The sequence below is a fragment of the Oculina patagonica genome, chromosome 7 (assembly GCF_052425735.1).
Source record: "Oculina patagonica isolate OP01 chromosome 7, crgOcupat, whole genome shotgun sequence".
Classification (NCBI taxonomy): Eukaryota; Metazoa; Cnidaria; class Anthozoa; order Scleractinia; family Oculinidae; genus Oculina; species Oculina patagonica.
Genome location: NC_135764.1, coordinates 30,139,160 through 30,163,872, shown reverse-complemented (window position 1 = coordinate 30,163,872; position 24,713 = coordinate 30,139,160). Strand labels below are relative to the sequence as shown.

General features: G+C 37.3%; 1 protein-coding gene across 1 annotated transcript; it reads right to left on the bottom strand.

Moving 5' to 3' along the window:
* Positions 1–23,152: 23,152 nt before the first annotated feature.
* LOC144659370 (histamine H2 receptor-like) lies at positions 23,153–24,097 on the bottom strand. Its single transcript, XM_078519780.1, has one exon. It carries the CDS (start codon positions 24,095–24,097, stop codon positions 23,153–23,155), a length of 945 nt encoding a protein of 314 aa, XP_078375906.1.
* Positions 24,098–24,713: the final 616 nt, after the last annotated feature.

Genomic DNA, 24,713 nt, shown 5'->3' with positions numbered 1-24,713 from the left:
CATGATAGCACTGCTCGGTTATTGATCTAAATTTTTAAATTGTCCTTTAAGGTTAATGTGCCGCCGCCAGTATACAATATTACCATTTACTAAGTATCAAAAGAGAGAAAATACATTCAGAGAATGATTACACACATACATACATAAATTTTATTTAAAACTCGAATTTTTAGGGTAGCTGCATAGCTAATAACTTCGAGTAAATATAAAATTAAGTAATAAAAGTATGCTAATTAATTACAATAACTAGTGGTAACCACAGGTTAGAAAGTGCGGGCCTTGACGCACTTAGAACTGAAAGGCACTGACTGGTACGAGAGTGCGTAATGTTAGATGGCAGTGTCGATAAATAAATGATAAAATGGACAAAAGACAATGGTATTCTGAGTAACGCGTCACGCAAGGAATGCATGTTTTTATCATTTCCTATTGCAGCGAACCAATCTATGTTGTTGATTACACAGTTTTGTGAGGTGTAATCGAGCACTCGTTGTGAACTAAGATGTATTTTTTCTCAGTCGGTAAACTTGCTATGTTGTGCTTGCCTTTTGTTAACGTGGCGCGATTGATGAAAAATCACTGGACAAAATTAAAGACAATTATGCCGAGCAACGCGTCACGCTTTAATTATTGCCGCGAACCGGCCGCGAACCAGTCAGAGTTGTTTTTTGATTGACAGTTGATTGTGAAGTGTAGTCGAGCACGTGGTGTGAATTGAGATGTGATTTCCTCGGTTGATAAACTCGCTATGTTGTCAGTGTTATAACGAATTCCTCGAGTATAACCGTTGCTGGAATCATTCGCTTTGCCGTTGTTTTATCTGTGATATAATCACAGCAAATTTTCTCAAAAGCAGCACCTATAAAACAACGTCTACAAATTGTAATGTTTGCTATTTTCCATGTGACAGAAGCGTAGATCTTATGTGACAAACTGTTGAGAGATTGACTCATTTTTCACATTCTTATCGTTCTTGGAGAAGAGATTTTTCTCTTTCGGTGTTACGACAAACTATCGTGATTGACACATTTTTCGCGTTCCGATCGTTCTTAGTGGAAGAACAAAATTTTTAACTTCCGGTTTCTGTTCGCCTATTATTAACGTGGCGCGCACGCGTAAAACGCAATCCGCTGGTCACTGTCAAGATTAGGGTTGCGGGCCTCTCTTGGGCCCGCAATAACTTACAATAATACTAAACAAAGCTAAAAATAAACAATTCATGATAAAAATTATATAAAAACATGCTATCTAATGTGACATAGATAAAATATAAAATGCAATAAAAAAATACAATATGATAATTTTAAATAGATATAAAAAGTCATGGTGTATTCCAAATATTTAAATTAACAAAACTTAGAATGTTCCTCTTAAATACATTTTTAATCGTCACAAGTTCTCAGGACATCAGGTAGGGTATTCCATAGTTTAGCAGCAAGATATTTGAAAGAGTTCAGACCATATGTTGTAGTTCTCGGCTTGGAAAGTAACAGAAAAGTGATTGAAAAGGACGCAAAAATGTAAAGCGGAGCAAAAGAAACAGAGAATTTTTTTTAAAAAAAATAAACTGTCTACCTCTGGGGTAAATTTGAATTTCAGTCAAGTTTTAAAGGCGCATAATCCCTAGTCTCTTTCGCTTACTGTCCGAAATATCACGAACTCAGAAGAGTTGGAGTTTTTAGTAAGGTATGAAGTCCGAAGTCTGATCGAGGTCGAGCAAGACGTGCAGATCTGACGCAAGTCCCATGAAGAAATAGTTGTGAAGAAAGATGTCGAAAATTACAACTTAAAAAGGCTACTCCAAGAAGCGATATTGTAACTTACATCAAATGTAGGAGAAAAGTATTTTTATTTGTTTTAGTTTTTTAACGCTGTTATATAACGTTCAGCATTTCAGTCAGTGTCAGACCAGTTAAAAATCTTTGTTATATATTTCTTTCTCACATCTTATTCAGCTACTCTTGTACATAAAGACAATTTCGCTTATCTGTTGTTTTGTTCTGAATGTCTCTCATTCTGATATTTCAACCAGTTTTATCAGTCAATTATTCTTTATTACTATCTATTTCTATTCAGTCAATATCGGAACTGTTTTACTCATTTATATGCAATTAAAGCGGAAATAATCTCAAGTAAGTTATAAAAAATCTCACCTTGTGGATTTTCCTTTTCCTGTTCGAGATCAGTCAAAACTTGCACTCGCAGCATCACAAACGAAATAAAGGAAAGGGTGAAAAGGTGTTTGACAAGACACGGCAAAAACCATGGGAAAAACTCATAAACAGAATTAAAATGCGACAGCAATCGAAGATGGTCAATTGAGTAATATTCTTTTCTTTATTGTGACCCTGAAAGTTCGATTTATACTGACCTTCGTCGAGAATGTCCTGGCGTGTATTTGCAATGAAGTTGAAGTCGTCCAGTTCTGTGAAAGATATCATGACCAGCAAGTTGAATTACCCTAATGATTCGAGTTAGCGCCCGGGGCGCTTATTTACTTTTGGCACCTCAAAGGAGGGCGCTTATTCGGGACAGGGCGCTTATTTAATTTTTCGAAAAACAACCAAATGTTTAAAACAAAACTTTAATAAATATTAGCAAAATTTTATTGTTGAAAGTTCAGCTACTTTTAAAAGAATTGTTCATTTAAGCAGTAAATATATACATGTACGGTACGGTAAATGTTCATGCGTTTATCTATTCGACGTCGATGACTTCAGTAGGGGCATATATCCGCAATAGGGGGCGCTTATTAGAATAGGGACACCTATAAGAATGGGGACGCTTATTAGAATGGGGGCGCTTATTGGAATAGGGGCGCTTATTTACAAAAACACATTCGAAGGGGGGCGCTTATTCGGAAGGGGGCGCTTATTGAAAGGAGGGCGCTAAATCGAATCATTACGGTACTCTGTTGCGAGTTTAATTGAAGCTCATTATAAAAGAGTGCTTAAAACGTTTGCTTACTGAAATATCTCTGTGCGGGTATGTGACATCAAAGGACAGACATTCTTTGAGTGAAGAGGAGCGAAACGAGTGGATATGTTAGTGACGTAAATGAAGGTTCTCGCTGCCTGTCTGCGGATGTCACAGACATTAATCGCAGCTCCGTGTTCAGTTTATCTCTTCTCGGATCAATTCTTGCAAATGTAAATATGATAAAAGAACTGCTTTAGTTTCGCCTCTGCCAATGATTAATTATGCAATTAATAGATTTGTTTAGCGACTTTTCAGAACAGAAATGCCGTTGTGTCACCCACAAATGACCACTGCTCACCATTCAGTAGAGTTCTCAGTAGCTCAGTGGTTAGAGCGTCCGATTAGTGTACGGAAGGTCGAGTCCCATCTGTGAACTCAGAATTTTTTTCTGAGTTCTTTCTCTCCACACATCAATCCATTATTTTTTATTTAGTAATGGCAGACCTAGAATAAAACCAATTCAAGGCTGATAGTCTTGAACGAAATCGTATAATACAAACTCAAAACAATCAATAAGAGCTTTAACCTATCGTCACTGAATTCACCGGATCGTTGCTGTCTGGATCTGCCATGCTCTGTGCTTATCCTCTTCAAAAACTCTTTGTAGAAAATAAAACCATTTAAAAATAAAGTCAGTCTACCATTGGAGCAGCCTGAAGTTGATAAGTTATTTATCACCTGATAACAAGTGCTTCGGAGTTGTACTCCGTGGTCGTGCTGTAATTCACGTGCAGCCAAGCCAAACTGAACTACTTGGTGTGTACTTAGCTCAGTATAAAACTTTCTCGACCCTTCTCTGTCTGGTGAGCCTCCTCAGTTATGAGATCTAAAAAAGTATCGAGTTTCTTTCTAAGAAATAGGGCAGAAAAAACCATTTATAAGACAAGGATGTAACAAAATGTCGAGTTTTAAAGTTTACACAGATCCCAAAGACAATTCCTGCCAACGTTTTCAATCAATTAACAACAATAAACAATAATTGTCTTCCCGTTGTTCTAAAGAATAAAATAAAGTACAATGTTTGTAAACAGTTTCCCGAAAAAAACTGTAAAACTAACTAAACGAAACCATGACGGAACTTGTCGTTCCTAAACAAATAATATCAATATTTTCGCGGAAACATCAATTTCCGTCTTTTCGTAGAGAAAGGTTTTATCGGCAACATAATGTAAAAAAAAAAAAATAACGCGGTTTTGAAATAAAGTTTCTCAGAACAAAAACAGGAAGTGTTTTTTAATTGGAGGAGAACTTTTAGTCACGTCATTGGACAAAATTGATCACGTGATAACACTACTGGCCATGGGCAAATGTCAAGTGCTCAGAAGAACAGAAGTAGAGAAACATGACAGTGGTGATCACTGGGCGCTTTCCATTCGACCAAAAATTCCGGAAATTTCGGAACAAGGACAAATGGTACAGAAATTTCCTGGGAAAGTTTCCAGAAAATCCGGAAAGTGGTGACTTTCCGAAATGCGAACCATTCAACCAAAAACCCCGGAAATTCCAGAAGCAAAATCAAATGGAACTGAAAGTTCCCGGAAATTGTTTTCGAAAATTTGGGTCTACCTTGCGAGGTTGTCCTCTTTTCCGGAAATTTTGGAAAAAGCTACCATTTTACACTCAGCCTAAGTTCCTTCGGCAGAAAATTTAGCGATTTGTGCAGCTGAAAGCAGCTACATCTGTGTTAAGGAAGCATTCTTGAAACTCCAAAAAAAAAAAAATGTAGGTGAACTCGGTTGTTTTTCGTTGTTGTTTTGCAGGCGGCAGCAAACTGAAATGTACAAATATTTATAACGCGCGTGCAGGCTACGCCATTGTTTTGCTCATTAAACTTTTTGGGTTGGAGACGTTTTCGTTGCTTGTAGTTTGCCTTTTACAAGTCCCTGTATTTGTCGCCACGATGTCATTCATGGCGTTTATATTCAGTGCTGGAATGCTTTTTATTTACAAAAATATCGAGTTATATTTGCAGGAAACCGGCCACAGTGCATTATTTTAATGCACCGTAGAAATTTCCATATTAGACGCACTACCTGACCATATGCAAATTTTGTTTTGCCTTCCGTGCAGTTAACCGGAAAAGTTGGAAAATACTGTTCCATTTGCCACTGGAATTTTCCGGAAACTCAAACCAGAATTTTTGGTCGAATGGAAAGCGCCCACTGTTTCTGTGAAATCATCAAGCACTGTACCCTGCCAATCAGCGAATGAAATACTAACACGTGACTAAAAGACACGTGCGGCAGAAATGATTTCGTTGAAACTGATCGAAGAAAAAAATTATCGATAATAGTCATAATACCTACTCATAGATCAGTGACCACCAAAATCTACAAACACGTAGTTGTAGTGTTGGGCAGTCTACGAAACGTTAGTTCTGTTGTTTGACCATATCATATTATGTCATCAGCTGTTGGTTTGCATTTGCCTGTAAAGTTAAACAAAACTAGACTCAACTTTCAGCATAGTTAGAAGCGGAGAGTTATTCGTAATTTTCGCTAGGAAGTTAGTTTGTGAAATTTCAGTGTTCTTTTAAGAAAAATCGCCACCATCCATTAAAAAATTATATCTTTTCGTTATGAGATAAACAGTCAAAGGCGGGCGGAACTTATTGAATTCCAAGAAGTAAAATGATCGTACTTCATCTTTTTGAACTTTTTGGAGACATTGGTCTTTTAATGACGTAACTGGCAAATTCTAGCAGCCGAGAACAATTTAATGCCAACCCACATTTCAGCTGACCAATTCTATGAAAATCAACAAACTTGACTCTATCTAAAGATTTTTGAGTTACCGTCTTGGGAGTTTTCTTGAGTTTTGTTATTTGAGTATCGACTATCTTCATTGCAGAAGATGCTAGGTTTAGAAAATTGTTTTTCGACATGAAGGCGAAACGGGTTTGAAATGTCTCGCTAACGTGCTAAACTTACAAATTATGACATTTCAGTGGAAATACATTTTTGCGACCGTCTGTAAATATGGCCTGGCATGGAGACGTGCAAAATACAACGCGTCTATTCTTGAAATATATGTAATATAATTTTGGGCATATAAATTATCACAGCGCCAAATGTAAGTGATACCTACCATCAAAAAAGTCTATTAAGACAGACTCTGGGCGGGTTGAACGCTCTCTTTATATTTTCAGCTGCAGCTAATTCAATAAATACACATATTACATCTGGATAACTGCGAAATTTCCAAGTGAAAATTAAATATAAATTTTTTTTTCTCTAAGCGTTGTCCTAGGACGTCGCCGTTGTCATTGCATAAGCTCCTTATTGTATACCGTACGCAGTTTTACTAACATAATTTTTTTACTGATTTCTTCGGCATTTTATCGGGCACAAAAAATTTAAAATCAAATTTTTGTAAATGTTTTTCTATAGGGAGATACTATAAACAAAACGATATTATTAGAGTTCCGAAAACAACACGTTAGCAGACTTTTCTAACATATTTCACGCAAGGCATGTTGACAAACAACGCTTAAGGTATCTTTAGAGTATTTGTAAGTTTACAAGATGATTGTGTTGTTAGTAATTTTTTTTAGTCCAAACCCGGCCCAGTATGCCTTTTCCGAAGCCAAGCCATGGCGAACTTATATCTTTTAGTTATTCTTCCAGTTTATTCCATTTTAAAGGAATATTCAGTAATATTTACAAAAAATAATTGTTCTTAAACCTTGAGCTTTACGTGCAAGGAATCCATTACTGTCCTGTAGCAGCCACTGATGGCAAGTTGCCTCCCTTGTCTCCCTTTCTTCTCTTACCAAGCTTTTGGCTGGAAAGTAGTATCACTAAAAAAACTTTGTATTTATTTCAACTGGCAACATACTGTATTTTTACAAAATTATTGAACCTGGAGGTCAGATGATTTTAGCAATGATCTGTACTTGTCTAGTACATTTTATTCAGAGGCATTACAGTACAATCCATTTATAATACTGTACATGTTAATACAACTATTATTTTGCCATTTAAATCTGCAGATTTTACACAGCTGAGTGGAGTTCAACAAGAACAAAATTTGAATGTAAGTGAAATTTATGCAAACCATGAAAGGCAATCATTCTCAATGCCAGCTGTCAGTGCTATTCATATACATGTAATACATGTCATGATTTTCACTGACTGCCGCAGGCTTTGCAGGCTTTGAAGTAAGTGGCTTATCTTTTTCGGCACCTGTTGGAGACCAATACTATAAAATTCTGCTGATAACCCCCCCCCCCCCCAGTTTTAGGCTCATTTAGCTGTAGACAAAAAAATACATCCGAATATAGGCTCCCCAGAGTCTCCCCTCTATTAATGCTGTTCCAAAATTGAAATGAACTTGATTATGAATGTAATGAAATTCAAATGAATTTGATTTACATGTAAAGCTTAATTCAAAAATAATGTATTTTTAGTCAACACTACTGTTGTTCATTTGTGTGTGCTGGACTATCATGACTGTATGAGTCCCCATGGATATAGCTGCATAAAGTTTTGTTGGTCAGTCATGTTAGTTGGGATGGAAGGCAGGGTGGCCTAATGGTTAGTGTGCAGGGCCCGGTTGTTCAAAGCACGATTAAGCTAATCCAGGATTAGCGTGAAATTTGATTTCAATTTTATATAATTTCGTTGAGGTTTTCTGTTAATATTTTCTGTCTCACAGTTTTGACATGGACCAATCTCAAACTTACCAAAATACCTTATTATAGGAATATAACGAAGCATTTTAACAACGCGAACAAAATATACGCGTAATAAAATTAACGCGAATTTAAGAAAAGTTTTGGTTAAATGCTTATAGTAAACGTGTTTATATTAATTAACATCAATAAAATTAACGCGAATTTTTGTAATTCGCGTTAATAACATGTATCGTTAATTTCCTATAATAGTATTAGCCTTGGGAAACCCTTTAAGGTACCCGCCCAGGGAAAATTTTGAAGTTTTATTTTCCAATCTTTTTTCCTAATCATGTTCCTTAGTACTCCTATTTTACAGAAATATCGATTTTGGGACAAAATTCGCACAAGGAGCCGAGAACGATAAAGCTAAAATTTGTGCTTTTACCGGAAGTGAATGGTATTTCGGAGTAAGGAACTGGGACGGTTGTCAGGCTGTGCATCCATTTTTTGCTTTTTCTCCGTAATATTTTGATTCTGGTAGCTGCTTTGCGATGTTGTTTTGACTGTACGAGCTCTCTTCGCTTCGTGGACGCCATATTTGATTTGAAACTTATTCCCAGTTCTCAAAAGTCAAAATTGAGCAACCGGAAGTCTGGGGCGAGTACCGCACCTAGCAACGCATAAACAAACAATGTTTCTGCAGTCTGCAAGCCTTTTAGACAGCGGAAATTCATCCAAAATGGCGACATTGAGCTCGCAGCAGCTCGCATCGATAAAAACTCTTCAATAACACGGATTTTGGAGGATTTTCGCCAAATATTTACCGCATTTAAGTCAAATGTGGACTTCCTGCTGAGCAACGTTTCAGAAAATCACATTTTATTTCTCAACGAGAACACATTTTCAAATGAAACTTGGCATGTAGTTCGTACTTGTGTAAGTCTACAATCGTGCTCTTGGGAAACGAGCAAGGCTGAAAACTGTGGTTATGGCAGCCACAGAAACTTAAGGTATGAAAAAAATACCTAAAATTGTTTATATCTTTTCGGCAATTTTAGATATCCGATTCCCCAAACACAGATTTTTGCGTTTTTTGATGAAGAATGAAACCACAGTTCAATCATTCGCCTGTTTCTAAATGGCTGCTAGAAAAACTTGAAAATGTAAAATATATGCTGTTAATAATAAAGTTAATTATTAACATATTGATGTACTATATTGTCAATAAAATGTTGGCAACTCATTCATAAAATAACAATGACTCTTTGTGGAAGGTTTGGTGAGATTAGAGTAAAAATATTCCTATTTTTTCTATTGTCAAAAATGCACTAAATTTGCCTGGGCAGGTACCTTAAAACAAGAGAAATTAAAATCTTGATCATCTTTTAATCCTGGGTTAGCGTTAATCGTCTTTCGAACAACCCGGCCCTGGACTCCGGATCAAGTGGTCCGGGTTTTTAAAAGCCTTACTGGGATCATTGTCTTGGGTTCTTGGGTAAGACCCTCATAGTGCCTCTCTTCACCCAGGAGTATTATTGGTATCAGTGAATTAAATGTCGGGAGGGAGGGGGAGGGTACACTGTACCCATGTGATGGACTAGCATCCCATCTGGGGGGAGGGGGAAGTAGGAATACTCCTTGTGGCTTCATGCTACTGAAACTGAAACTGGGATAAGCTCCGGTCTGAATGATGGACCACTTGGCTTGAATACAGACTTAAAACGCGTTCCAAACTAAAATGTGGCGTTCCAATTTAGAAAAATTCCGCTCAAAGTTACCATAACCTGCTGAAATAATTTGTTATTCCGAACGATATGGCCTTATTGCACTGAGGAAAATTGTCATTCCGTCAAGTACAGGGTTTTAATTCATAACTTTTTCTCTATTCCGACAAATCGCCACGTTACCTTTTGTACCTCTCAAGACCTCAATAACTTCTTGAGAATTTTTGACACCCCTCAAGAGCTCACTAAAAAATTTCAGAAATTCTGAAAAATACTTAGGCCTTCAAAAATTTTGACTCTCCTCAAGAGCTCACTAAAAATTCAGAAATTCTGAATTTTTGACTCCTCAAGACCTCACCAAAAAATCAGAAATTCTGAAAAAGACTTAAACTTTCAGAAGGTTTGACACTCCTCAAAAGCTCACTGAAAAATTCAGAATTTCTGAAAAAATTTTAAGCTTTCAGAATTGTTAACACTCCTGAAGAGCTCACTAAAAAATTCAGAAATTCTGAAAAAAAACTTTAGCTTTCAGAATTTGTAACACTCCTCAATAACTCACTAAAAAATTCATACATTCTGTTACAGAATTTCTGACACCCTTGAGGACCTAAAAAAAGTTTCAAAAATTCTGATGCCCCCAAAATTAAATTTAAATTTTGTGAAGCCAGGAGGAGATCTAAAGATAAATAATATTCACCTCAACCCAACCCTTCAAATAAAAGAACAGGCTTGTAGAAGTCGAATAACCCATTGTAAGCAATGATTTCTATAGGCACATAAATAACATTTCAAAAGTTTTTATTCTTGCTGCACACATTTAAACAAAATGCCACCTATATTTTACATGTAGTCTATGGACAGGCTTCCTAATAAGGTTCTGTAAAATTCTGGTTGTAAGCCCTGGGCATACTCAATTCGTAAGGAGTCTTGGGTGGGCTTACAAATTGCGAGGATTATGGTTTCTGGGTGATTAGGTGAAATAAAAAATATAGTTTTTTGTAACATTTCAAATGATCCACGACAAAGTTCACGAGTTATGTTTTGAAGTCATAAAGTGAAAATAAAGCAACATTTAGCTCTGTTCAGCACTGTCACTGGGGGCTTGTATCCTTAGTCTTATAGCCGAATTTATTTTTTCCTTTCTGGAAGTTCCAGGTTGGGTCTATAACAAGGAAGCTTTTAGGCAAAGGGGCTTATAACCAGAATTCTTCAGTATAGGACAAATAATCTTTCCCCCGAGACCATGCTCAGCTCTATTCCTTCACCCTTTTGGCCTATACATGTACATAATTTTATTTCTACAAGGAAGCCTGCAAACAGGCTGTTTTAGTGCTGGAGAATTGCATGTATTGTAACCTAGTGTCCTAGCTACAGGTAATAATATTACTATGTAAACTGTGAAATGCATGTACAATGTACTGGTAAATAAACCCAAAAGATGAACAGACATTAGCTCACAAAACTCCCTGACTATCCCTAATAAATAATGTTTCCTTGACCAAAGATAGGTATAAAACCATTTTTCGAGTTGCAACATGCACTGATATTACTGTAATCTTGGACATCAGCCTTTCATAAGAGGGCACATTTTTCTTCAAACTTCACTTAGAAAAGATTGTTTGCTTCACGAAACAAATGTCACTGCATATTTTAACATCAAATGGAGTTTGTTTATCTACAGTTTGTACATGACCTGTATAACATGTATGAAAATATTCATTCAAATGGGGGATCACTTTTTGTTACCATGAATTTTATTGCCAAATTTCATGAAAGAAATGTGAATGGCAGATTCCAAATTCAAAATTTCATGCTGAGCTTCCACAATCTACTATTGTTCTCTCTGGCTTAGAATTTCTAAAAGTCCATTCCCTGCTCCTCAACCAAAAAAGAAAATCCTAGGAATACAGTAAAAAACTGTGAGTAAGAACCTAGTTTTTTCCAGGTTAGCCTAAACAGGTTCTTACATAAATGGTAGTGAACACAAATTTAAGCTATTTAGGTTCTAGTAGGTTAAATTTCATTGTTGCTTATAGAATATTAATTTAAGGGTGATATTCCTCCTATTATTTGTGTATTAAATTTGCATATCTGACAAGTGTTTCTGTAAAAATGAAGCACTAATCATTCACAACATGACATTGTATACATGTACAGTAAAGCCTTGTCCTACCTTAACTTATTTTTCCCAAAAGCAAACATTTTAATCAACTTTAGAAAGTAAGAACCTGTTTTTAAATTTTAGGTTCTTACTTGCAGGTTTTTACATATCTTGGAATGATCCAGAATCCCCAAGTGCTTTGTAAAAATAGTATGGAATCACTGACTAGAGACAAACTCAGAATTTTATAGGAAGGCTTTGTACACTCTAGGCATACTCACAGATATTGAAATGCAGACTTTTTAGAAAGTTTTTTTTACGTCATATATTACAAGAATAACACTGTCACAAATGCCCCAGGTTCAATTCTAACATGCCTAAACTGATACCTTTGATTGGCATACATGTATGAATTTATAGTTGTTTAAAATCAGACTTAGCTCCTTGCTGTTTTCTGAATAGATGCAAAACTGCTGCAGTCATATAAAACTTTTGTTTGTACTTTTTCTGTGTTTTCTTGTGTTACTTTAACCTGAAAAAATATAAAAAGCAAATGAATTCCACATTTACATGTAGCTTTAGGTAATTAACACGTAGTATTAAAGAATTATTAGGGCCTGTTTGCATCGAAGTCGCGTGCCAAGCTAAAAGAGCTACCATACATGTAGGCGAGCCAACTTTTCATAAGTTTCTGTAAAAAATCCATTGAAGCATTTACATGCTAGACAGGAAACCCACCTAACGCCTTACCGGGGCACTCGGCCTGCTTGCCCAGGGCACCCTTTTATGCTGGATAGCCTTTTGCAATGTAAAACGTTATGCCTGGCCTATCACGGCTTGCTGGGGATAAGTCTTTGCATGTGTTCTAAAATTAAATTAATTTTGAAGTTTACGGCATAAAATGTATAAATTCTTGACCAAAACAGTGCTCTTTAACCGAAATTACATCAAATTCTTTTTATCTGTAGGCTGGTAAATATTTCTTTCGGCAACAGCTTATTATTAAATCAAAATTCGAAATTTTTGTAGGAATAATATCCTACATGTACTGTAATTCAAAAACCATAATTTTCTTCAATCGTTTGGAGCTATACAAGGTTTTCTAACACTGTGACGCGCGAGTAGAACTGAAGGGCTGTGAATTTTGTATGTAAAGGCGGGCTATGTTTCATCCCTTCTAGCCGGGTAACTCTGTTAGCCGGGGCACCCTCCCTCCATGAAAACAGGCCCTAATCGTTCCTACACATGTAAATGAAGAGGCGGGGTATAGCAAAGATATCGTTGTCATCACCTACATGTATTACCGGTAAGCAATTATTGGATGAGGTTGACATGATATCGTGAATTATCAAAACCGATATCTGTGTTAATTCATGATATCATGCGAAAACCGAATTCAATAATTGTTTTATTGTACATTTTAAAACAATTTGCAAACGAAGACTTTTATCTGATGCAAAATGGCTTTAATTCAAAATAAGCACACTAGTTAACATAATGTGGTTCCTCCAGGTTCTTCTCCCTCAAATAACCATTCAGATTTTTTACACTTGTTTTTGCTGTTTTCTTAGTGTTTTTAGAATCTTTGTTCTCGATCAAAACTTTCAATTCCTCATTGGAAACGAAGGCGATTCGCTCAGTCATACTTTCAAAAGTTTGACAGCGCTAACATTGCAGGGATGAGGGGCTTGGAAACTACATGTAGGCGGACTTGGAACTCAACATAATAACCCAATATCTGCTGCAGATATTGGGTTATCATGTCAAGTTCACATGCTACTGTATATTGTCTGATTGCTCTCGACCAATCACATGTTTCAAAGTAATTCTAATGTATAATAATGTTATTTATGTGCCAACAAGAAAACTATTGACTAGCGAAACAAAGAGTTCTTTTGTTCAACTTGTTGGACATTTAAAAAACAAAGACAATGTCTGTAAACAGATATCTTCCCTATTCTGCAATCGCTCCTCGGGAAAAGTGCCTATTGAGTTATACCTCGTTCTCAAAGCGTTCCGACGCATGTAAATGAAGTGGTGGGGTATTCTCAAATTTCTGCAATCGTTCCGACTATTTGTGCGACAAAATGGCGGATAATACAATGGTCGAATATTTGAGCAATGTAGTTTGTGTGAATCAAGTGATTGCCTCTGCCGCCAGTTACGTGAAAGACTAAACCTAAGCTTAAAGCTCTGGTTGGTTTTAAGGAGATGTACATATAAAAGCTCTACTCACCAAAACACGTTTGTAAACGACCAAGACTGACATGGTGTTCTACTGACACTTCAAAGCACAAGGACTTTGATCGGCTCCAAGAATCCCAAGCTTCTGTTCACTATTTTCATTTCACACAAGATTTATAAAGCATTATCTGTTATCCTAAACGTGATTAATACTATAAGAAACGCTTTACAGTTTTGTAAACAAACCGTGTTGAACGAGCAGCAGAATAATTCAAATCGAGCGGGCGAAAACGAAACGATTCAACGAATTCAATAGTCACGTGGGAGGATTAGAGTACCATGATTGGTTAAGCCAGAGAAATCCGCTGGAGAATTCAACTGCAGACTCAAGAATGACCGTTTTTTTAGGGGGCGGATCAAACTGATCAAAGTTTATACGGATGGCAAAGATTTCTGCAATTATGGCGAAGGAATTACGTATCTTTTGCTCAGTGTACATGCCTAAGTTTTCAAAAATGTGTGGGATAGAAGTCTCTTCTTAATCACAATGCATACAGGTGAGTAGAAAATGTATTTTTTGTTACTGGTCTTTTCGCCAACCTATAAGTGCCTGTAATCTCTAATTCCTCGTTCCTTTAGCTTTCGGCAAGCCTTTCGGCACATATGAAATTGCCAGATATTTTGAAATCGCCCTAGTGTTACCTAACGCTCCTTGAAACTGCCCTTTTGCGAAACTACACGGTACTTGTTGACGAAACGACAGGTATCAACCGAAAGGACAGAGAGATCGATATAATGCATGCAATGTTATCAGTTATCAGGGCATGTACTAAAACCCGAAACAACGAAACGAAACCACCGAAACGAAACGACCGAAACGAGCGAAACCACCGAAACGAAACCGCCGAAACAACCGAAACGGCCGAAACGGCCGAAACGAGCGAAACGAAACAAAATTACCGAAACAAGCACAACTTCAATATTTTCGCCGCTTACCGTACTATGCACTCATTTTAGCCTACTATACACTCCGGTTAGCCTACCATTCGCTCCGGTTAGCCTACTATACACTCCTGTTAGCCTACTACACACTCCGGTTAGCCTACTTTTCACTTAGGTTAGCCTACTATGCACTCCGGTTAGCCTGTTTACGGTTAGCTCTCAATTGTTGTAATTGGTTTTGTTTGTTTCGGTGATTTAGTTTCGTTTCGCTCGTTTCGGCCGTTTCGGTTGTTTCGGCGGTTTCGTTTCGCTCGTTTCGGTGGTTTCGCTCGTTTCGGTCGTTTCGTTTCGGTGGTTTCGTTTCGTTGTTTCGGGTTTTAGTACATGCCAGTTATCAGTTGATGTCTATGTGTATTCAAGCTTTTAAATTCATTGAACTCTTGAACTAGTTTATTGATTTTTAAATATCGATTAGCTATGTTGGAATTCACCGATTCAGAGATATAGATTGCTGTATTGAGTAAGAGGCAATGTAAATGTATGAGCACAGGCCCCGGGGGGGCCTGTGCTCATACTGGTACATACTGTACCCCTTTCATATACCTGACAGGTACATACTGTACCCCTTTCATATACCTGAAAGACGTGGCGTGGACTTAAAACAGGACTTTTTCTTGTCCTTTTCGTGTAGCGCTTTAAAATAATTTAAAATAATACAGGCATAAATTGCGTCTGTTCAAAATATTTTAATAAAAGACTGTTTTAAAAACCTAAATGACAGATTTCCACACCCTTTCATATACCTAAACTCGTGAAATCCCTACCAGGGTCGTAACCAGGTATATTTTTTCATCGCTGATCCCAAATTTTAGCCCTAAATTTTGATTCCTGATCCCTAAAATGTGGCAACATTTGATCCCTGATTCCATTCTGATCCGATCTGATTGGCCGATCCGGATCCCATGACTTGTGACCCGGGATCCCGGGTCCATGATCCTGATCCCGAGGCTGTGATCCCGATCCCAAGGCTGTGATCCCTGATCCCAAGGCTGTGATCCCTGATCCCATATACCTGGTTACGACCCTGCCCTACCCTTTTGTATATCTGAAGCCTGAAAAAGGTACCCCTTTCGGGCGGAGCCTCCCCGTATAGGCCATTATAGGGAGTACCCCCCCCCCCCCCCGGGGCACAGGCACGCAGACAATCCTCTGTATTTGAGGCCGCGTAACGTGCATTATTAAAGCATCACAGTACCCACTACATTTATTTGATCTCACACGTTCACTGTACTTGATCGATCTCGGCTTGAGTCATTGTAAGAAATGCCCATAAAATACTGAATTTTGCATCTTTCAATCACAAACGTTGATCTGCTGTAAGCGAGATAAATATAGTTCACTTACCTTTTATCGTTTTGTGAACTTTTGTGATTTTATGAGGTTTTAAGGCCGTTAATTCCTCGCTAGCTGTCACCGCCCCCAACATAAGTAAGCGAAAGAGACTGTCTCTTTCTCTTATGTGCTTTTGTTGGGGGCGGTGATGGCTAGCAAGGAATAAAAACCTCATAAAATCACAAAAGTTCACAAATAATGATGCCTATGAGTGATGTCCATGTCACGCGACCTCAAACACAGAGGATTGTCTGCCTTTGGTATGAGCTCATACTGTAAAATTCTGGCTATACAGTAAAAACCTGTGAATAAGAACCTAACATACACTGTATAACAGCCTGTTAGGCTAACAATTGCAAATTAGACACCATTTTTATAATAACCTATTAAGCGTCAAATTTGGAAACATGCATTTTGGAACTAATTTTGGATAAAGCATTACTTTGCATGTACAATTGTATATACACTGCAATGTCATATTCTGAATGATAAGAGCTTTATACAGTATTTACATACCGTAAGCAATTAGCGGTATGTGGTATGCAAATTTCTGAATACCACTAAAAGTTCTATATGCATCAATGTAATTTTTTTTCAGAAAACAATAACCTATTTAGAACCTGAATATCCCAAATGTGTGTTAATTGCCATTTAGATAAGAATCTGCTTAGGCTAACGTGGAGTACGTAGGTTCTTACTTATGGGTTTTTAATGTACAGTAAGCCCCCCTGGTTATACATGTACATATCTGGTTATAAGCTCCTCCCCTCCCCCTGAACATAAGCCCTTTTCTGCTGGATGACAGTACTGAACATGCCATGGCTACATGTGCATGTAAATGTTTCTTTATAAAGACTCTTAGTCTGTGTACAGTTGCTCCACTCCGCTCCAAAAAATCGCGAAGGGAAAGTCTGTGTTATGGCGTCCATAAATTTAAATCGTCATTAATTTAAATTTTTCATAAATCTGTGTGTCTGGTTGACTGGATTTGAATCATGCGGTTCTAAATATAACACATAAAAACATCATCAAGCTCGAACACAAAGCACTAGATTGATAAAATCCAAGGAGCAAAATGTTTACAGCAAAAAATCTCTAAAACCAACCTTTTTCGTTCTCGAAGTAAAGCTACAAAAAATTTTGGCGAAGCCAGGCAAACCAGACAAAGATAGTGTCATTCATACAATACATCGAGGTATCACAATTATTAAATCCAAAACAAACAGCACTAACGAAAGACTATGTGGCACATTTAGGGCCTGTTTACATGGAGGTGGGGGACCCTGGGTAGGTAAAGGAAACCGGCCCAGCCGTGGTCGAAAATTAGCTCGCATTTACATGCAGTCTTATCACCTCGGGATCCCGGGATGACATTTACACAAGGTTAGCATGTAAACAGACAAAATGACTTTGTATATTATTTTCTCTCGTTCCTTTTAGTGGTTTCATAGGCTCGATAACTGAACTTCAGAGCCAAATTCGTTTTTGGGAAAATCGAAGGCAATACAATGACTTTTTTTTGTAAAGAGCAAGCCAGATTGGCCAAGAAAAAATTCCATTGAAATCGCATTTTGTTTTGTAATCTTTTATATTTACGGTTTATTTCTCTCATCTTGTGCTTTCGACCGATTATTTGACTAGGCAAAGTATTAGAAGTCGAAGCAGTTGTCGAAGTCATTGTTGTTTATAGTCGAAGCATGAGACTGGCTCGGGCCTACGCTTGATGCTTCACTTTCACTTTTAATTCTTCAAGCATCTTTTCGCACTGCCGTTCCACATTGGGGCAGATAAAGCTATAGGAAAATCTCGCCGGGTTTGCAGCCGTAGATAAAGCCGTAGGCAGCCATATTTTGTGTAGTTTGCATTTACCGCACTTTCAGATTAACCTGATGAGTCGTCCCTGGGTAGACAGTTTACGTCACGTTGAAACGTTTACCTTGCAAAACACGACCCCGGCTAGGAGGACCGACCCCACCTATCATGTAAACGCGATCAAGTAAAAATGAGAGTTTATATGGTCAGGCAGGTTACCCCACCTAGGCGGGTTACCTCAACTACCTGGGGTGCCCCACCTCCATGTAAATAGGCCCTTACAAAGGGTTTCAAACTACAGTGCAGAAATGTTCTACATGTAGACCACAGTCTTCACAAAACTATTGCTCTTTCCAACTTGTCCTGGCTTTAAATGATACATTGTACTGCATATTTTGCCCTAGACTTTCAATAAAGTCCTTTGTCTTGTTTATTATGGCGCGCTGGGACGAATGACTTTTCATACTTGAATCGCTTCACTTTTAGCGACCCAAAAATGGGTCGCTGAGCGTAGGCCAATCAGAGCAGCCCTTAGGACAGAAGAGTCAATCACAAGGGATTAAGCGCAGTGAGATGTGACTTGCGGTCAAACCTTCAACATAGGGTCAATTTCGAAAGGATAGATGATGCTCTCAAGGCCACCAGTTATTCAAGTTTGCTTGACTACCAGAGAAAAACAATAGAAGTTTACCTTTCTGGGAGAGATGTTTTTGTGTCTGCTCCAACCGAAGCTGGAAACCCTTCAAGCGAGACAAGTCGACCGATGGCGACTTCGTCACTCGCACAGCCGCTTTGCGCCCTAAAAGGCTCGCTTTGCTCGCTTATTTACTGTGAAAACTCGTGAGGTCGACTTGTGGCAAGTCTAATTTTGCCCTTCACAAACAAGTGAGAGGCAAAAGGCTGTACAGATTGAATGCTCGCCATAGGCTGAAATAATTTGGAATGCGACAAGCTATCACCCACATAAATTATGAATGGTTTTTGTATAAGTGCCAATCAGATCATTTTCCACACATTCCGGGAAAATCGCCCACAGCCGAACACAATTAAGAACGCCATAACACAGATGTCCATTCCGCGATTTTTTGTTTGCAGAGCGAGATGGCTGTACACAGGCTAAATTTTAAATAAATTAAAAAAAATGTATTTCAAGGTGCGTTTACACGATAGAGAAAATTGGGTACGGACCCGTCAAAAAATTGGTTCGGACCTGACGATTTTTGTAGAGAAACAGTCAAATCAAAACGGGGCCATAGGCCATAGGCCCCGTTTTGATTTGACTGTTTCTCTACAAAAATGGTCAGGTCCGGACCAAGTTTTTGACGGGTCCATACCCGATTTTCTCTATCGTGTAAACGCGCCTTCAGTCAACACTGTTGTGTATGGAAACTCAGATGGCTCAGCGATTTTCATTTGTATTTGCATTTTCACTAGGGTTTTCAATGTTTTTTTTCTCTTAGTGATGATTTGCTTTGCTTTTAGTTTTCATTTTTATTTCTTTTCTGTTATTACTGAGCATAAATGTATATCCATGCTCAAAATAGAATTCATGTGTAATAAATGACTTATGGTATTTCTGACTCAAGCTTTTTTTTAGCTCTGATTTATGAAAATGAATTAGAACAAAAATAAGTTTAAGTTCACATCTAAATAAACCCAGTCATTTGTAACTACTACTATTTTTTATTTGTGACATGCAAATAACTACAGCATGCCTCTTTAATTCAGGTTTAGATATGTAGGCCACCACAGCAACATGAAATCCTATTGAAACTGTCATTGTCCATCTGGAGAATATTAAGATGAAAAGTCAGTGGCTGTAAACCTTTTCTGTTGTGAAAGAGTAAGGAAGTGAAGCTGAGTTATTGGAAAGGGAAAGTCAAGTCTACAGAATGACCCAAGGAGCTGGACACTGGGTTGATGACAATAGTGGTTTGTGACCTTACAATAAATGATAATAATTTAAATGTGCACATGTATAGGTTTATTTTGAATATGCTTTGATATGCATGACTGTGTAAAGTACATGTACATGTAGCTGCCACAAGCTCGTTGTTTTAAAATACTGTTCTTATGCACAGAATATAAATAAGTTGGACTATGTCAAAAGGGACAAGGCTTGTAGGTTTTGTTGAAAGATCAGGATATCTTATTCTCCTTACAGTAAAAGAAGGTTGAATTTAAAAAAATGTTCTCAGAATGTTTGAACTTTCGATTTAGATTATTAGAAAGATTAGAATTTTTGAACTCTTTTTGGGGTCATTAGGGACATTGAGATCTTAAGGGTCATCAAAATTTATCTTAGAATTAATATATTTTTTAATGAGGGCTTAAGGGTGTTCAGAATTTCTAAAAGTTCTGTTTTAGGGACGGCTTTATTGTGTTCAGAATTTCTGAGAGTTTTAGTGTGAGCTTTATCGTATTCAGAATTTCTGAAAGTTTTAGTGGGAGCTGTATCGTTTTCAGAATTTCTGAAAGTTTTAGTGAGAGCTGTGTCGTTTTCAGAATTTCTGAAAGTTTTAGTGGGAGCTGTATCGTTTTCAGAATTTCTGAAAGTTTTAGTGGGAGCTGTATCGTTTTCAGAATTTCTGAAAGTTTTAGTGAGAGCTGTATCGTTTTCAGAATTTATGAAAGTTTTAGTGAGAGATTTATCGTATTCAGAATTTCTGAAAATTTTAGTGTCAGTTGTATCGTTTTCAGAATTTCTGAAAATTTTAGTGAGGACTTGTTCGTTTTCAGAATTTCTGAAAGATTTAGTGAGGACTTGATCGTTTTCAGAATTTCTGAAAGTTTTAGTGAGGACTTATTTGTAATAAAGAAATCCACTCGGAAGAATTTTGTACTTCCGAGCAAACACAGTTGTCTTTCTTCTTAATTTTAGCGTAATATTTGGATTCAGGGCAAATGATGAAAATATTACTTTAAATAAAGTGGTAATTTTGCTTTTCCGCGAAAATTGCACAAATCATTTTTGGCCGGTTTTTGACTTTTTTCAAAAGAAACACGAGTTTCTGCAACGCACAAAAACCATTTTCCGACTTAGGTTTAAATTTTACTAGTAAAAATGAGTAATTTTCAGAGTATTTACGTCATTCTCTCTAAATTTATCAAAATTGGAATGCCACATTTTAGTTTGGAACGCGTTTTAACCTTTACCTACATGTACCTACCAAGTTAGTCAGAATACCCACCAGAGCTCTTGTGGGTCCCAGTCCTGCTGACTACTTGTTCTAGTACTTATTTTTTTTCTTTTTCTTTTTTTAAACTTATTTTTCTTTCTTTTGTGATACTAGGTGCTGCCAGCTGATGAAAGTTTTCAAAGAAAAACAACACTATCAGGGATCTTCATCGATAGGCAGAACATTTTGATCATTGTACACGCCCTGTGCTTTGAAGGTTTTCTGTAACCAATAACCACAGTGACTGCTGCATTACCACTTTTTTCATAAAATTTTGCCAAGACATAAAATGGCAAATTTTGTTCAAAAACTGGATCGAGTGTTTGTTTGTTGCATCAATAATGCAATTGAAAGTTTAGTACATGTATGCTTTATAGAAACACGTATACGACAAATAATATTTAACAGAAGTATCAACATGTGGTTAACAAAGTTACAATATAATGTAGTTTGACTGAGGATGCGAACTTCTGGCAAGCAAACATTTTTTCTACAATGTAGTTCTTTTATGCTCCCACCAGTGTTACTGTATACATGACAAATTATTCAAAAGGTATACGATCGTGTTGATATTTCTCGAGTAGTTGATACATTACAAACACAAACGAAGTATTCAACAAACTTTAAAAAAAGTTACAATGTTAAGATTTTATTAAATAGTAAAGTATTAATATTTGTTCAAATGGATATTGATTTGCTTAGTTTGGTTTTTCTTTTGGGGGGATATTAGGAACCCATGGAATTGACCCAAACCGCATTCTAGGTCGTAAATCACAGAACACTCGAAGTGTTCACGGGTACTCGAGCTGTAATACCCTTGCCACCCCACGTGTAATATTCAATTATAAACACTTTTCATACCTCGCGTGAGTCTCGTGTGCCAGTCGAATATTTCAGAACATGCGAAGTTCCTGACTAGCGTTGGGTAGTGGTAGGGCTGTACGTCTGTTCTTAACAACACGACAGCTGGTTAAAATAGAACAAGAGTAGGTAACTCTACTAGTGCTTGGGGGGCACTTAAACGGGGCTGCCCACAGGGATCATCTCTGGGATCCGTTTTTGTACTTATATCATATTTTAATTTAAACAGTGTCCCCGATTAGTAAGCTTAAGGCTAGCTAGAAGACCAGACGTTTAAATAAAGTTCTTATTATTATTATAATTATTATTATATTATTAAATATCTTGCTGTCAAAATGTGAGAAAATTTAAGCATACTAGACATATCGTACTATACGATTCCCGAAAATTAGGGCATACTTGACGTGTTCTTTGGTATTCAAAGACGTTCACGTTAGATGTAGCGCCGTGTGTCACGTGTTCTAGTCGCATACCCTAGAACAGCTAAGAGTATCCAAAAATGTTCGAGTCGCAAGGTATCACGGAATGTTCGCGGGAAACCAAAAGAAACATTTTTCAAACAAAATGTATGCCGAATACTTCATCGAACACTTTGAGTCATTCAGGAGTATTCAATTTGAATTCGGAAAAACAGTCCGGATTCTAATAGGATATTCCAGGTGTATTTCGAGTCAGGCGTCATCGAATACGTCGGATCATTACTGCATACGCGGCGTTTGCCTCTCCGTATTCCGACGAATTAGGGCCCGAATACTTGAATTTTTGCGCAGTGTTAACGCGTTTCTTATATTTATTGGACACTAGCTAGCTCTACAATTTGCCATTTTGAAGTTAACTTTAACTTGTTAACTTAATAAAAAATTTTGTTGAATGCAGTCAGGAAATTTCTGTCACAATCTGGGACGTTCAAATAACATCTATTAACCGTACTGAGAAAATGCTTTGTATAATTGCTTCTATTAACACTTTAAAAACCTTTAGTTTACAGGCTAGTATATTTTTAACCGTTATTTGGAAACCAGCTTTAAATAATTTTGTAGTTATTTCAGTGGTTGTAATTTTCTAAAATTAGGAAGCAACAAAATGCGAAAATTAAAAGCACATGAAGTAAAACATGCGACGTTAATTGATTTCCTGTTCACAGCCATTCTACCAAGCTGCTGACCCGTCCCATTTTCTTACTTCCCGCTCACATTTAGCAAAACAAATTAAAATCACTCTCCTTTTCTCTCCTCCACTTAGAATTAACAGGTGCATAATTTTTTTCTTTTAATTCTACAGAAATCTTGTGTAGTGTAACCCTTGTGTTATTGATCCTGGACAGAATGTAAACTGCCCTAGATTTAAGTTTTTAGTTTGTAAGTCAGACATCGTCCTGTGCTGTAGGTGCCACAGCTGGCGAAGTTCGAAAAACAAATCGCCTCATTTCTTTCTGTCGCCAGCAGTAAATCAAAGGATTGAGAAGAGAGTTTAACACGCCAAACGTGCGGATCCACGGAGCAGCGAATGAATTTGAAAGTCCAAGGTTCAACTCAAATGCATAGGACAAAACAGTCAAAGCCATTGGTAGAAAGCACAGCCCAACAGCACCGACTACAAACACAGTTGTCTTGAGCGCTTTGTTCTCTCTAGTAAATCTTTTTACTTCTTCTTGCGGTAACTGTTGAGTAATGATTTGTTTTCGGTGGCGAATTGTTTCACGATACAAAATGATGTAAGCGACCGCAATGAAAAGAATACACGAAATAAGGGCAAAGCCAAATAAAAAATTTAGAATTATTGCGATGTTTCTGATGACCGGTTTAAACGCCACGCACGAAATAGAATAGAGCCAAACTGCGATCACTGCCACCTTAATGTTTCTTGCTGTTACTAGGTAAGGATAGCGCATAGTGAACTTGATCGCCAAAAGCCTCTCGCAAGTAACTAACATCAGATGAAGACACGAACAAAGACTCAGAACGCGAAAACCTGAATTGTGAATCTTGAACCAGCGAAAGTGATCCATACGAAGTAACTCGAATATTTGCCACAAGATAAACGAAGGCTGTACTGTGAGACCAGTTAAGACATCGGTTGCCGCTAAACAGGCCAGCAAGATTTTGGTGTTGCTCTGGAGTCTTGGTCTTCTTTTCACCGCCATTACCACGAGAGCGTTGAGCAGAACTGTCAAGGGACAAGCGATGCTGTTAATGACGATGATGATGATAACATTTACCTCGAGTGGGACAGTTCGTGCGTCTTCTTCCATGGAAGACTTGTTGGTAATTATTGTAAAATTTGAACATGTATTGTTGCAGTTGGCCATGTTTTGGGACGACTGGTTAAAATTGTCTGAAGGGGAAGGCTTTATAGGTAGTCAGGGTTTTTGATATTCATTTCCGTGCTACGAATTAATTCCACATCGATTATGTTCACCGAATCCAAATGCTTTTTCAGCATGTGTTCCCATGCAGATTAATTCGTTTTTGTATGAATCGTTTTAGTTTGAATATTTGAATATTGTTTTTTTTTTATTTCAATCACTTCAGGCTATATACTTTTGATATTTTGGAAGTTTAATTGATATTTTCCTGTCAGACCGATTAAAGAAGGTTTGGCGATATTTTTATAAAGCTGAAAAATGCAGTTAAGAGACAGTGGAAAAATTTTGCCAAACGTTATTTAGAACAGAACAAGACTTTTCTGCGAGACGTTAATTATGCTTATGAAACGTAATAGTCTGTATATTTTCCAAGTCCCAATCTTACCGTTAAAGTGCAGTAATAAAGTGATGCTTCAACGCAAGAAAAAAATAATTTAATGTAATGAAAAAATAAAGCTCGTATATTGCTTTCTTAAGATTTTGTCAACTTCTCCATTGTTAGAAAAAAAAAACTGCCTCAAAAATCTCCATTGCTACTTATGCTAATGGACGTAATATT

Coding starts and splice junctions, on each gene's coding strand:
- LOC144659370 (XM_078519780.1), bottom strand. CDS start 24,097: ATGGCCAACTGCAACAATACATGTTCAAATTTTACAATAATTACCAAC.